Source organism: Lepisma saccharinum, chromosome 11 (assembly GCF_977018435.1).
Source record: "Lepisma saccharinum chromosome 11, izLepSacc3.1, whole genome shotgun sequence".
In the NCBI taxonomy this organism is placed as follows: Eukaryota; Metazoa; Arthropoda; class Insecta; order Zygentoma; family Lepismatidae; genus Lepisma; species Lepisma saccharinum.
The window spans coordinates 63,789,079-63,803,477 of NC_139239.1; the positions used below are offsets into that span (position 1 = coordinate 63,789,079).

Below are 14,399 nucleotides of genomic sequence, written 5' to 3' on the forward strand. Positions count from 1 at the left end.
ACTAAAGACATACTAAGAAATCACTGTCTTTGGTCTTTTCTGCTGCAGAGTCAAAAGGTTTAGTTTGAATTTTTTAGAAATGCCTAAAAGTATTTTCCAATGTTATCCCTCAGGCACTTAAACCCACTTTCTACAGGGCCAATGTGGAATAAACGGGGTGAGTGGGACAAGGTTGCTACAGACCTGTCAACATTCATTCACAGTGTATAGATCGACCACAAGGAAAAAAACCTTGGGACGAGAAGTCCCCGCGCAACTTTCCCTTCTTCCCTCCACCTCGGGCCATAAGGAAGCATGGTCAACTCTCCCCCTCCCCTACTCGCGGGGGTACGGTGTACATGACTCGCGGGTCTGTGCAGGTTGTTTTGCTCGTGGTTCCACTATAGCAGATTGTAGATAAAATTAAACTTATCTTTGCTAGTGGAACATGATGCTGAAGAGTCTTTGTGCAGAAGGTGTGCTTGCCACCTTGTAATCCCAGAGACCTAGTCCAAAAAAATCACTAAGCAGAATATTATAACCAGTGCCATGCCCAAGGCCATTGGGGGTCATAACCCCCTCCCTTTGGCCCAATATTCCCTAAAAAATAAAGGCAGGAAAATATTGAAAAATTAGGGGAGATTAAAAGTACACAAGCCCCTTGTTGAAAATCCTGAGCATGCCACTGATTATATCTAATCTTCATTACACTATTTTCACCAATTTTTCTGCTGTACTCTGGTGGAGATTGAACACTCAAGACAAATTGTTACATTGTTTTTCATGTACACTGTACCTGACAGAATGGGGAAAGTGTGTAATCTAACGAAGACATTTATGGAAAACAATGTTATTGTCAAAACAATGATTCAAGCTGCAAACATGATCTCCAGTCAGGGGTGCAGACTTGTCAAAATTATTGGGGGACTGATCACTGAAATTAATGAATGAATGACCCACTCACTCCCTCCCTTTTTTAAAAATAAAAATTACGTCTTCGTATAGCAGTTTTTAAGCAGCTATTATATTCATCATGCAAATGAAATTTAACATGAAAAACATGTGTCTGCTCATTTGTTTTTTAGATAACAATTAACATTTTTATTTCAAAGTAGGCTATGTATTTACATTAAGAGGCCAACATAACAGTTTTATGCCTGCCTCTGTAGCCGAGTGTGTTGGGTGGTAGACTCAACTCGCTTTGATCCAGAGGTATCTGGTTCGAGTCCTGGCGAGGGCATGGGTGTGTTTTAATGTCCGCAACAGACTTGTAAAGAAAGGACATGTGATTGGTGCAAAGAACCTTAGTGTTGACATACCCATAAAAATAGTGAATCTACAATATTTAAGTTTTATTTAATTTACATAAATGCTAACACAAATTGCAGGCAAATAGTTTTAATTTTTTGTTCTTGCTACAATATTTTACTTTTTAAATTTAATTTTGCAATAATAAATAAACCCATAGCATGCCGTGCTTTAGCAATAATGCCTTTGGTCATAGCTGTTCCTGCTTTCGCAATACAGTCCTTTTCATAAGCTTCCCTTGCGTACTTTACTGCAAGCCAGTGTTGAATAAACTCAAAGACTTTAGAATTATTTTCCCCTTATTCTTTGGACTAGAGGAAAAGATTGAGGATAACTAAATACAGATGTACATATCAATATTGCTTGAAAGTAGTGTTGATGACCTCAAATTGTTCAGAATTCACTAAATAACGTACTGGTATAATTGTCATATCACCTCGTTATTTTGAAACTTTAGTAAAAATGTTAATACTCATAATTATATACTTAGTATATAGTAATAAGTCCTGTGTTTTGCTGTCTCCATTCATAGCCCCCTCCCCTAAAAGTTGGTTTTGCGGTCTCACCCCCCCAAATTTGATGGTCTAGAACATTTTAAATGTGTATTTAAAGTTAAGTTCATGTGGCACAATTCAGAGTAAACTTTACAAGAGAAGCAAAATAATACATTAGATCCTCTTAAGCAAAATTATTTGAGGGGCTCTGCCCCCACATCATTAACATTGGGGAGGGGGGGGGGCTCGAGCCCACCCAAGCCCCATGGAGTCTGCGCCTGTGTCTCCAGTGCAAGATTAAACTAATCTTAATACAAATACAATGTGTGTGAGAAATTACTGAGGTTTACAAGGTCCAATAATGTTCTAATTTGAATCTAAAGACCATTTTAAATGCAAGCAAAACACTTACCTTAAGATTGGTGTACAAATTCCGTGCATAACCAGTTGTACTCTCCACTTGAGATTTGAGGTTATTTTGAACTTTCACATAAAAATTAAGAATGCCTCTAGTAAATTTTTGTGCAAGAGACAAAGACTTCTGTTCCACTGTTGCATCTTCCTTTTCTTCCTTGTTTAAGTCTGCCCAAATAGCATTCACCTTGTCCAGCAGCAACTTTGGATCCACATTAAGTTTGGCCAGCTAAGAAAATTACAATTATATTTGTATGGAATTCATAAAACATACCCTTAAAAACTTATTCCTAAACCTAACCCACCTAACATCAAAAGCATTAGCGACAATACCCCTTCAGACCCGATGCATCTGATTCACTGTAGATGGCAACAGCAGTCTATCCAAGACAGTAAATTGGGTGCTCGCAAACCATCTTTAGTATACAGAGGGGAAAATTTAAAAAAATCAAAAACTCTTAAAATGCCTGTTAATAGAAATCGAACCATGTAAAAAGTTCTTGTGTGCCACGATTAATTCAGAATTAAACAATCTAACTTTAGCTAGTCTTAGTTTTAAGTGTATCTTCTAGTCATTTCTAATGCAATTCTACGAATGGCAAGCCTACTTGCTTTCACCAAATGCTGTGCACCTTTATTGTAGTTTAAAAGCTTTAACCAATTACAACCAAGTCTAATAAATTTCATAGAGATAAAGTAAAATTAGATTTGGTTCAGTTTAAAGGAAGTCAAAACATTCTTTTAATGGAATGTATTTTGGAACCCTAAATTGTTTATATACTTCAAGTTAGTCTTCCAATTTTGACAGTGAAAAAATATTACGAATGAAAGTAAACTTTACATTGTTTTCACATTACCTTTAGACGATAGCTATCATAAAAGGTAAAGTGCTCCCCTGTGTATAGCACCATGCCATGAAGGCATATAGGGGGTGTGGGGGTAACGCCCCACACTATCTTGATCCGGTCATGAGTGGGGGTGATGTGATCAGCATCACGCCCCTGACCGCCTTTACCCCCCAGGGTTTCCCCCAAGTACCCATGTTATTCGACACTGGGTGGGCACCGGGGCTGCTTCAGTAGTTAGAAAAGTTCCCAGATTTGAACTGGCCAGGATCGAACCCGGGACCTTTAGCATGGGAGTCAGACGCATTACCGACTGAGCCACCGTGGCCACTATCACCACAATAGCTATCATTGCCAAGGTATTGGGGAAAGTCAAAGGTTCTAATCAAATCCTGCTGGTGAAGAATCTACCACTAACACCAAGTATACCGATATTAATTGTGGACCTGTAGGTAGACGTTTTCCTGCTCCTGCAGTAAGCACTCTTGTTCATTCATAAGTGTTACCATTTTTTGTGTGTGTCGAGAGTGCATAAGCATATCATACATTCCTTGTAGAAGGCATGATATATATGGGGATAACACATGCAAACTATGCAAAATCTGTATAATTTTTAGTCTAATTTGGAATAATTTTACATCTTTTGTGTTATACAAGGGTCGTTCAAGGTTGACCGGGACTTTTATTTCTGCAGAGGAAATAGGTAGCAGAAGAAACACCAAACTATGTCAGTTTCTTAAAGTATTCTCCGTGCACGCCGAGGCACCGTTGCCATCGTTCTGGCAGCTCCCGAATTCCTTTGGCGTAGAAAGAACTTTGTTGTTGTCATAGCCACTGGAGGACATCGCTCCACAGTGCTTCGTCTGTCGTGAATTTCTTCCTTCCCAGATTGTCTTTAAGGGGTGCAAACAAACTATAATCACTGGGGGCTAAATCCGGACTGTAGGGGGGATGGGGCAGAACTTCCCAGCGCATGTCGGCCAGAGTTGTTGTTGTCACATTGGCCATGTGAGGGCGGGCATTGTCATGGAGAAGAATGACATTTCCAGACAACATCCCAGGTCTTTTCTTGCGAATGGCCTCTCGTACAGCACCACTCAACAATGTGGAGTAATACTGGGCATTAATCGTGCTCCCTTTGTCCAGAAAATCCACATGGTTCTCAAGAATCATTTGCTCAACACGTGTGATATTCATGTCAGATAATAGGTTATAGATTAATAATTTTTATCCTCTATCTCCAATAATTCACATTTGTGGATAGTGAAATCCTTCAATGTGTTAGAAATAAAAGTATTATAATTACATGTAGGATTAATTTATTCAAATTCATAATTAAAAAAATAACCATTTACCTTTCTTGAATTGTACTAATACTGAATGTCTTACCAAATCATGTGCAAGTGAAGCAATTGTCTCATCACTTTGCTTCTTCAGTCCTCTCATCTGAAGAGTTAATGCTGTGTCGACTCTGTATCGGATCTTGTTGGACAACTTCCCAACCACTTCAAATGCATGGGCCACTTCATCTCTATCCACATGATCCTTAACTGTATTATCTGCTGTAATAGAAAAAAGAACTAAAGGCTAGTAGTTGTGGTGCTTTGTAGTTAGAGGAAACAAAATTTTATAACCTCTTCAACTTGGCAAACCTTTAAGATTTATTGAAATTAATGTCCAAAAACCCTATTTCAAATTCAGCAAATTTGTAAACACAGTCAAAAAAGTTTTGCATCAGGACGCAAAATGACAAAAGATATATGAAGCACAAGGTTTATTGACAGTGACAATACAAAAGAAAATATGAAGAACAAGACATGTTGAATGAAAAGGGAACAAAAAACGTACAATTTTCTCAGAAATGTGTTTAAAAAGAAAATGGCAGAATTCATGATGGAGGCGAAGAAACAAGGAACTGTCACAAGAAGACTGTTCGTTATAGCGGATCCACCAGAAACATTTTCTACCACCAGGCGTGTCCTCCCCTGGTTACAGGAAGGTCTTAAACACGCTGTGGCATACTGAGGATGCGACGATCAAGGTGATCTTGCGGTAAGCGATCCCATTCGTCCTGTGCCGCAAGATGAACTTCACAAAGATTGGTGGGAGCCACAGGACGGTTTGCAATGGCATTTTTTAGCATTGCCCATGCATGTTCGATGCAATTCATGTCAGGACTTTGCACTGGCCAGAGCATGCGATGGATATTCGCCACCTGCAGATAATCGTGCACCATCTCTGCACGGTGTGGACAGACAGTCATCCACCAATTCAAGTTCGTCACCAATTTCCTAAAGAAATTGTTCCACAGTCTGGAGAATGTTCCTGACATAACGAAGAGCTGTTTGTGTCCCTCTAATTGAAATTAGGGGCGTTCTACGTCCGAGGATGATCCCTGCCCACACCATGATTCCTCCTCCTTGGTATAGATGGACCCCATGGACACCACGAAGGCGCTCCTGCAGTCCAGGGCCTCGCCACACCCGTCCTCTTCGTGAATCTGGCCTTAGACAGAGCCTACATTCATCGGCGAAGAGCACATGAGCCCAATTACCGGGTCCTCAATTTCGATGTGCACGGGCCCAATGCACACGGTCGCGCCGATGTCGTGGCAATAGGTACTGGTGCCGGAGAGGTCTTCTGGAACGTAAACCACTTTCTCGGAGTTTGTTACGGACAGTTTGGTTTGACACATCACACCAGATGCTGCCTGGAGGGCATGAGTGATGTTCCTTGCCGTCATGGTATTCTGTCGCCGAGCTGAGAGTCTTACATAGCGGTCTTGTGCTGGTGTTGTGACCCGTGGCCGACCTGTCCGTTGTCAATCTGCTACTGTTCCTGTGTCTGTATACCGCCTCCAGGTCCTACAGACATTGCTTTGCGCCACTCCAACAGCCCGTTGTGACATGCCAGTCTGCAGTAGCGTGATGATCCTGGCCCGATCAAACTGCACTATTGTATGCCTAGGCATGCCTTGCACACAACTGCACTCGCTCGCCTTCGCTCAAGGAATGCAACCTTCGCCGACTACCATGGTGCTACGCTCGAACACACGCATGCGCTTGCCGACTCCGGTAGTCGTCTGTGGTGATCGGTATTGCACGTCGACCACGTTACTTCGCACAATGAGCTCTGCTTCATCGTTTCTTGTCGGTTTCTGCATGTTGTGGACGCTATTTTCATCACTTCTCGAGTGATGCAAAACTTTTTTGACTGTGTTTATTTGAGTTTTCCCATTAGTGGTCCGAATTTAAAAATGTAAGTTGGTTATAAAGTACTTACATGTTTATGAAATAGTGTAGCATGAAAAGTATGAACATTCATTACTTGTTCAGACAATATACTAAAACTAATGAGATTGTAATAAGCTATCAATCAGTATATACCTTGAGACTTCTGGACATCCTCATCTGTGCTGGGAGGTAGATAGTGATCAACATACTGGTGAGCAACGTTTGCAGTTTTATCCAAAGTGTTGACAGCCATTTTCCCATACTTTGTAGATAAAAGTTCATTTGTTTTACTCCAGCTATAGTCTCTTACAGCAATGGCCTTTTCTGTGCCTAACTGTTTCACTGCCTCATAAATCTGTATTCATAGAAAATATTAAAATATAAAAACCAGCATTTTATGATTAATTGTTCAGATTTTTAACAACTGCACGCACACACACACATTGTTTCCGAGACTTTCTGTATTACTCTTCAGGATAGTGTATTGTGTGGTCATATGGTTCCTGAACACAGGAAGCCTTAGGGAAAGCAGTAATATGAGCTCTAATGCCTGAGGGGATTATTTAGGGATGATCTAAACTCCACCCTGTCCAGTAGTCTGAGCAGACAGACCTGCTTTCATGGTGTGAATGAAAGTGAAGCCAAACAAATTAAATCAGTGTGGAAAATAGAATGTCTGGGAGGATTATTTTTGCAGTGGTCAGACCTCCACTATACCAGGGTTAGCTATGGTTTCCTTACATGCACCTGTTCAATCTTGAATGGTTGAGAGAGTACAGTTACCCCAGAGTGTGCTCCACTGTTTCTATATTGTATCTTGACTGACCAAAACATGTCTCCGTGTGATAAGTCTCCTCAAAGTTGCATATTAGAGAATGGAGGAGATTCCACAAGGGCTCTATCTATGCATGATCACACACACACACATATATATATATCAGAGTCTCTTAATTTAGCAATTACTAAATAATGGTCACTGGCACAGTCAGATAATAGGTTATAGATTAACCTGTGTGTAATATATATATATATATATATCCAAACAATTCATGATTAATCTACCACTACTGATTAGTTACAAAGAATGATGCATAATTCAAATGCACATTGCCAGATCCAGAAATTAGTTTATTACTCCACTAGTTCAATTGCCAGAAGTGAATATATAAAAAATTGTGACAATCTCAGAAGAAATGTCTTCAGAATGCCTTGTTCAATTCAAATGAAATTTGAATAAGTAACTGACCATTTTGAAAATTAGGCCCACGACCATGTTCCTCACTGAGGATAATTTGGAATAAAAGTAACTAGCAAGGCCCAGGAGAGTAATGGACTGGCTAAGCATGACTTCACCAGAGCCAGTATCCCAGATGTATGGTTCCAAACAAACTTTCATGCAGCAAAGCCCCTATGCTTCGGCATAGCAAACTGATCGTGAAGGTCCAACTTATTACAGTGCCAGCAGTTAAGAAACTGAAACATTAAGTGCATCATACATCAATGTAAAAACTAGATTCTGGAGAATACCTGGATTTTACTCTTTCCTCACAGATAAGGGGTTAGTGAAGAAATAACTAAGAAAATCAGATAGTTTTTCAAGAAACATGTCTATTTACTACAGGAACATTGATATAGTTAGTCTTTACACTGAAATACAATAGAAATCAGTATTTGTTTCCTAACTGCTGTCACAGTAAAATAATACCATTCTGCGATCAGTTTTCACCACGTAAGATATCTCCATATTTTTTTAAAAAAAATATGGGCTAAAAGTGCCAATGTTATGAAGGTTTCATTTTTTCCGGTTTCCTAAAAAAAATACTCAATTTTCTTACGTTATTTCTTAATGAACCCCTCATCTGTAAGCAATTTGTAAAATATCTGTGTATTCACCAGAATCTAATCTTTACACTGATGTCTGATACATCTCACTATTTCGCTTGCTAACAACTGTCACTAACTAAAGCTCTCAAGTTTTCAATGCGAAAGGATAGGAGCAAGTGGATTGAAGGTTTGTTTGGAAACATACATCTGGGACACTGGCTCTGGTGACGTTACCACTTAACCAGTCCATAGGAACAATGGAGCTACAGGGAATACAAAGTTCAGGACCATGGCAATGAGGTACCAGTGGAGGCAGATGTCGTACCTGTTGGCAGGTAAACTCCATTCCTAACCATATCCTGATGCATGAGGGATCTTAACTCTTTTGCTTCGGCTAGACACTTCAGTTCATTTACTTCAATAAGCATAACTTACGGAAAGAGACTGCAGTAGATTGCAAATATTCTTGTCACTGCTGGTGTCTAGCAAAGTTGCTCCTTAAGAAAAAGCATTCCCAGAACATGCTACCATCTAGTATCAGTCATTTGCACTATTTTCAAAGGAAATAACTTTGGTTCTGAACGAACAAAAAACTTGTACCACCCTTTGTATGTAAACAAAATTGCAAGAAGGATAATTTATCTGCTGTGGCATGGCCAAGATTTTTGAAAGGGGAGGGGGTACATATACTTATTTTAGTAGTGAACCCTCATTTCACTATCTTTCCTGCTTCTAACATTCTATTTTCTTTTAGGAATGATTGACCAAAAGGAAGGGTTATGAGCCCTACCAACCCCCACCCCTTTCCTGCTCCCCCTCTTGGGCATGCCACTGTATCCACTCTAATCTCTAATAACAATGAAAAATTAACACCAAGCGTAACTCAGCTATGGCCTATTTTCAAAGAATAGGGAAAGAATTCATATCAGTACTTTAAAATACTTTTTTTTTTTACATGTTTATGCAATTGTGAATATTTCTCCAAAATAGAAAAAAACTGCAGTAAAAGCTATTATCCATGTGCGAAAATCCCACAACGAAAGTTAATTTTCTTTAACTTGTGCAGCAATTGTGTTTTGTCATGTCTGTTCTACGACTAGATGAATGAAAACGTTAATTGAGCTCATCTCCAGTTACGTGGGCAAGTTTGTTGGGACTAAATTGGTTCCTTTTACATTAACACTAACAGGTTAGAACATTTTCAAGGCCAAAAGCATCAACATTTAGTACTAATTTGTTCTTATTTTATTACATACATTTTTTTAATTTCCATTTCCCATCCTCAGAATCCTGAAAATTGATACAATTCTGCAATTCTTTCTAAGCAATCATCTTAGAAACACATTCTGAAGGACCCCATTCTAGATTTACTCATTTTACTTTCAATTTGTAAAATTGAAGATTTCTTTCAGACTGACCACCCTGCAGGCAAAGTCACAAATACAAATTTCAAATGGACCTGTAATATGTGCACTAATTGACCTGATAATTTAGTCTGGAAAACCTGCAAGTCAGGAAATTTTGATTTTATGCAATTGTAGACACACAGGTCCACATATGGTGGCTCCATAAACAGATTTCAAAGGTTTAATATTTTTAAAATTCTACAAGAGAAAAATTCCAGCTTAACATGAATCTGATAAAAAGGTTAAGTAGAGATACTTTTAAATTTTCAGAAATAAATTATAAGTAAGGACTAACTATAGTTTGAAGTGCGATCCAAACCAGTAAATTGTGCCCCTACTAGATATTAATCTGGAACTCTTTGTAAAAACACCATAATTTGCTAATTTACCCAAGTTTTACTCGCCAGCAAAGGAGAATAGTAGATTTATCTGCAGCCATAGCTAGTTCTCGAAGTTAAAATTCCTAGATGAAGGAATGTTTGGTTGAGTTTATAAGTGGAAGGAGCTTTTATGATACAACTGTGGAGATAGTGAAACAGATGGGAGGATGCTTATGCAAATTTTCTTAATTTGATTTTCCACGCATTCCCACTCCAAGCACTAACCATAGCTAGTGAGGATTTATATGGTCAAAAATTAATTTCTTAAACAATTAAACAAATAATTAATTCATGATGAAAGTTGTGTGAATTACTCACAATTACAATAAAAATATATATTAATAACTTAAGTTTTGCGAGTGTATATGTTGCTACTGCTACGTTTCGGGACGCAACTGCTCCCTTCTTCAGGCTGTTCACTTTTAGGTTATATAACCACATCGACCTCTCATTAGGTATAGGATATGGGATTTGTTAACAGTGTGTGGTTAAAAACAGTAAAAACTTAACACCCATAACATTGAAGAGGAATTCTCACTTGACTTCACGTGAACTGGAAAGGAGGTGTAGGGGGAAAGACTGGAGGGGAAGGAGAGAGGAGGCACCTGACCTCACGCTCTACGAGGAAACCTTGAAGCATTGGAATTGCAGCACACGCAGGCAGTGGCTTTTAGTTTTAAAGTTTTAATGTTTCAAGGAACTGTTTTTAATCAGGAAAGCAGCATGGTAATATGACTTGCACCTGTTATGGGTGTTTAAGTTTTTACTGTTTTTAATCACACACACTTAACCAATCCCATATCCTATACCTAATGAGAGGTCTGTTATGAATTGCATATAACTTAAAAGTGAACAGCCTAAAGAAGGGAGCAGTTGCGTCCCGAAACTTAGCAGTAGCAACATAGATACTCGCAAAACGTAAGTTATTAATATATATTTTTATTATAATTAATTAATTATACAATTAAACAAGTATATCTAAATATAATTTCCAAATGTGTTAATCTAGAATCTACAATTGGCTTCTATTACCTGGTTTGGCTGCTGTTTCACAAGTGGAATCTTTTCTTCGACAGCAGTTATTCCTTTACACAAAATTACATCAACTGTACGTATTGGATACTCCAGTTTATGAGCAATTGGTGCAGCTTGTTGCAAGGATTTCTTAGCTGCTGCCTCAGCTGTATTCAATGTCCAAGCTACCATTTTATTAGATTCCTGAAAAAAGAAATTTATATAAAAATAGGCCTAGTAATCTAAGCACTAGACCAACTTGCAGGAAACAACTGTCAGTGCAAATTTTTCCCATACAGACCTACGAGAGGATGTTTCATTATATTGAAACGCAAACATGACACTTGACCAAGTGCTCCAATAATTTAAGTCATTCCAGGTTCGATCCCTGGTGGGATTTTAAAATTTGCTCTTTGCCCAAAATTGAGAGGCACTTTGGGAACTACATGAATGCAACAACACAGGCCTGCGAAATTGAAGTTGTTGAAAAATAAGAGACGTGTACGCTGAGTATTATGTTATTGGGTGTGCTGATTTCGAAAATGACCTCCATTTTTTTCCATCACGTCAGGATTTTTTGTACAATCGATATCGATAGTTTTGCTAAAATCCTATGTAAAAAGGAATTTTCGCAAACAATTTTGCATGCACTATCTGGCAACAGTGGTTTTGATCCATTTAAATCTATGTAAAATTGATGCTTGGTGATGCAAATTGATTTATTAGCAATTGATTTTATTTTGTATAGGTTTAAATGGAAGAAAACCACTGTTGCCAGATCGCACGAGCCACCTCTGGTAGAGAGAAAAACACAAAGTTCTCTTGAGTTTACACTTTTAACATCCCATTATGGTGAAGTTTCTAGAAAAAAAGCACCAACGTATTATGTTCATTTGTGTTTATTAAGGTAACATACATAAAATAGACGATTGACCACGAGGAGCAATGTATGTGTACATGAACGTTTGACACAAATTGTAAACTGAACAAACAAAACCAAACAAACAAAGTTTATATTTACGTACGTACCCTTTTGCCTTTGAAACTTCTTTTTGACGTTCTTTTATGTGCAATCTCAGGCCTCTCTCGTGTTAACATCCAATAGTAGTCGGCGAGCATGTTCTTGTTCCGTTGTCCTTGATATTTGCACTCCATATCTTTAATATCTTGGTGAAACCTTTCACCCTGTTCTTCGCTGACTGCTCCTAAATTTTCAGGGAAATAGTCCACATGTGAGTGAAGGAAATGTAGTTTGACACTCATGGAGCAACCCAACGCTTGAAATTTGTCCAGCATATTCATAACAATTGCTTTATAGTCAGGATCCTTGTAATTTCTCAGAAATTTACTGACCACATCTTGGAAGGCAACCCAAGCTTCTTTCTCCGTTGTTGTCATGCTAGTCTCAAAGTCTTTATCCTTCATGAGCTTGCAGATATCTGGACCAACCAAGATTCCCTCTGTCAACTTGGTTGCAGATAAACCTGGAAACTTTTTGCACAGGTATTTGAAACAATCGCCATCTTTTGGAATAGCCTTGACAAATTGCTTCATTACACCTAATTTGATATGCAACGGGGGTAACAATACTTTTTTGGGTCAACTAAGCTGTTCCGAATCACATTCTTGGTGCCTGGTTCAAGATTTTGTCTTTTAGCCACTCTTTCTTGACCCAATGTTGAGTCTTTGCACGGCTGTCCCACTCACAAATGAAACATGGGAACTTTGTATATTCGTCTTGTTGACCAAGAAGCATGGAGATAACTTTCAAATCACCGCAAATGGTCCAACCGTGGTCTGCATATTTTATTTTGTTGAGGACGAGAGCCAGGTTTTCATAGCGTTCTTGTAAATGTACCGAGTGTGCAACTGGTACAGATGCATACTGGCTTCCGTGATGAAGGACAGCTTTCAGGCTCCTTGTCGATGAATCTATAAACAGCCTCCATTCATCTTTATCGTAGGTGATATTAAATTTGCTCATCAATCCGGGAACATCAGAATAGACCAGGTTCTCCGCTTTCTCAAAGTACTTAAAGTCCTTTTCTCGATTCCTGTGCCAATAAAACGTGGTTCCTTTGGCCAATAATTGTTTTTCTTTCAATCCGGAGCCCAACAATTCAGCTGCCTCTTTCGAAAGGCCCAGATCTCTAGTCAGATCATTAAGTTCAACCTGAGAGAAGGGCTGAGGTGAATCGTCTCCAGAGGGCTTATATTCTGTATCGGAGCCTTGACCGTCTGGATGTTCCGAGTCTGGAGACTCTGAAGAAATGACTGGTAATTCAGTTGGAGGCAAAGGCACTGGCACATGAGGTGCATGAGGAACGGGGCATATGGCCGATATAATGTTCTCAGAATAAGAGATTAGCTTGTGATTTTTTCGGTTATACCCACGGTCATGGCAGGCACAAAAGTAACAATCATCACAGTGGTTTCTCTGCTCCCTCCATGTCATAGGAATTCCAAAGCGTAAAGCAGTGTTCTTTCCGTTGAACCATAAGCGTAGATCATTGAGACACTGCACACACACACTTTATGAGGAGCCCACGATTTGTCCTGGTCTCAGAGTTTCATGCCAAAATACGCAAGATAAAGTTTTCTTACATAGTTTGCAATGGTCAGGCAGGGAGGAAAGCTATTCCACGCCGAAACAACATATTTATGGTAAATGTTCATACAAATCAGTGTACAATTAAATTTTTCAAGAAAACGTGACGTGATAGACAGTTTTCTTTATTTTTTTTTGAACTCAGCACGACAAAATACATAAAGTTCACCTATCACTTCCTTGTATTTTTTTCATCTCGTTCCTGTGTAATTAACTCTGGTCTCAAAAGCCAAAAAACAATGGCTGATGCCATTGCCAGTTTTCAAGCCCTGTTTGGAAGTAACTAGTTACATGCAAGTAACAATTACTTTTTTAAAAAAATTCTAACTAACTTCTTTTAACCCTTTACCTGCCAATGTTCCCAGTTGGGAACACCAACTAATTTTCAATTTCAACTATACTGAAATAAAATTTTTCATAGTTTTCTTGTTTCATCTATTAATTTAGGGTGTATATTTACTATTAACAACATTTAATTAATATTTTCATTAATATCGTCTGGATAGTATACTATGAAATTACACCAAAATGGTTAAAATTGCATTCATAATATTATATATTTTATTTACACCCAAATAAATTAATTTTTTCTTCTTTGTACAATATCGGGCAGAACATAATGCTAGTATTACATGAAATGCATTAGAATGGGTTTTTCATTGATTTCTATTAGTCTGGACCTAAGTTTATTATCATGTTCCCAAATGGGAACATTGGCGTTTTGCATGAACAATGGTTACAGACAACAAATAACTAGCACAAAAAAACCGAAGAGAAATTTTCCTCTCACAGTTTTGATGCAAGATTGTTTTGTAACTTTGTCAACAATGGAAATAAAAATCATGCTTATTGTTGGCTACAAGTACATTTGAAATAATTGTTTTTACATTGTTT

General features: G+C 38.4%; 1 protein-coding gene across 3 annotated transcripts in view; it reads right to left on the reverse strand.

The window, feature by feature from the left end:
- LOC145995286 (lipid storage droplets surface-binding protein 2-like) overlaps window positions 1–14,399 on the reverse strand; it is a 33,956-nt gene that overhangs the window by 534 nt on the left and 19,023 nt on the right. For 2 of the 3 annotated variants that reach the window (XM_083131877.1, XM_083131878.1), the window contains exons 3-6: window positions 10,916–11,101; window positions 6,427–6,628; window positions 4,430–4,602; window positions 2,194–2,424 (exon numbers count right to left, since the gene is read on the reverse strand). In XM_083131877.1, coding sequence (XP_082988003.1) covers window positions 2,194–2,424; window positions 4,430–4,602; window positions 6,427–6,628; window positions 10,916–11,101 — 792 coding nt within the window. The remainder of the gene's footprint in view (window positions 1–2,193; window positions 2,425–4,429; window positions 4,603–6,426; window positions 6,629–10,915; window positions 11,102–14,399) is intronic. The other variant, XM_083131879.1, reaches the window with a different exon arrangement.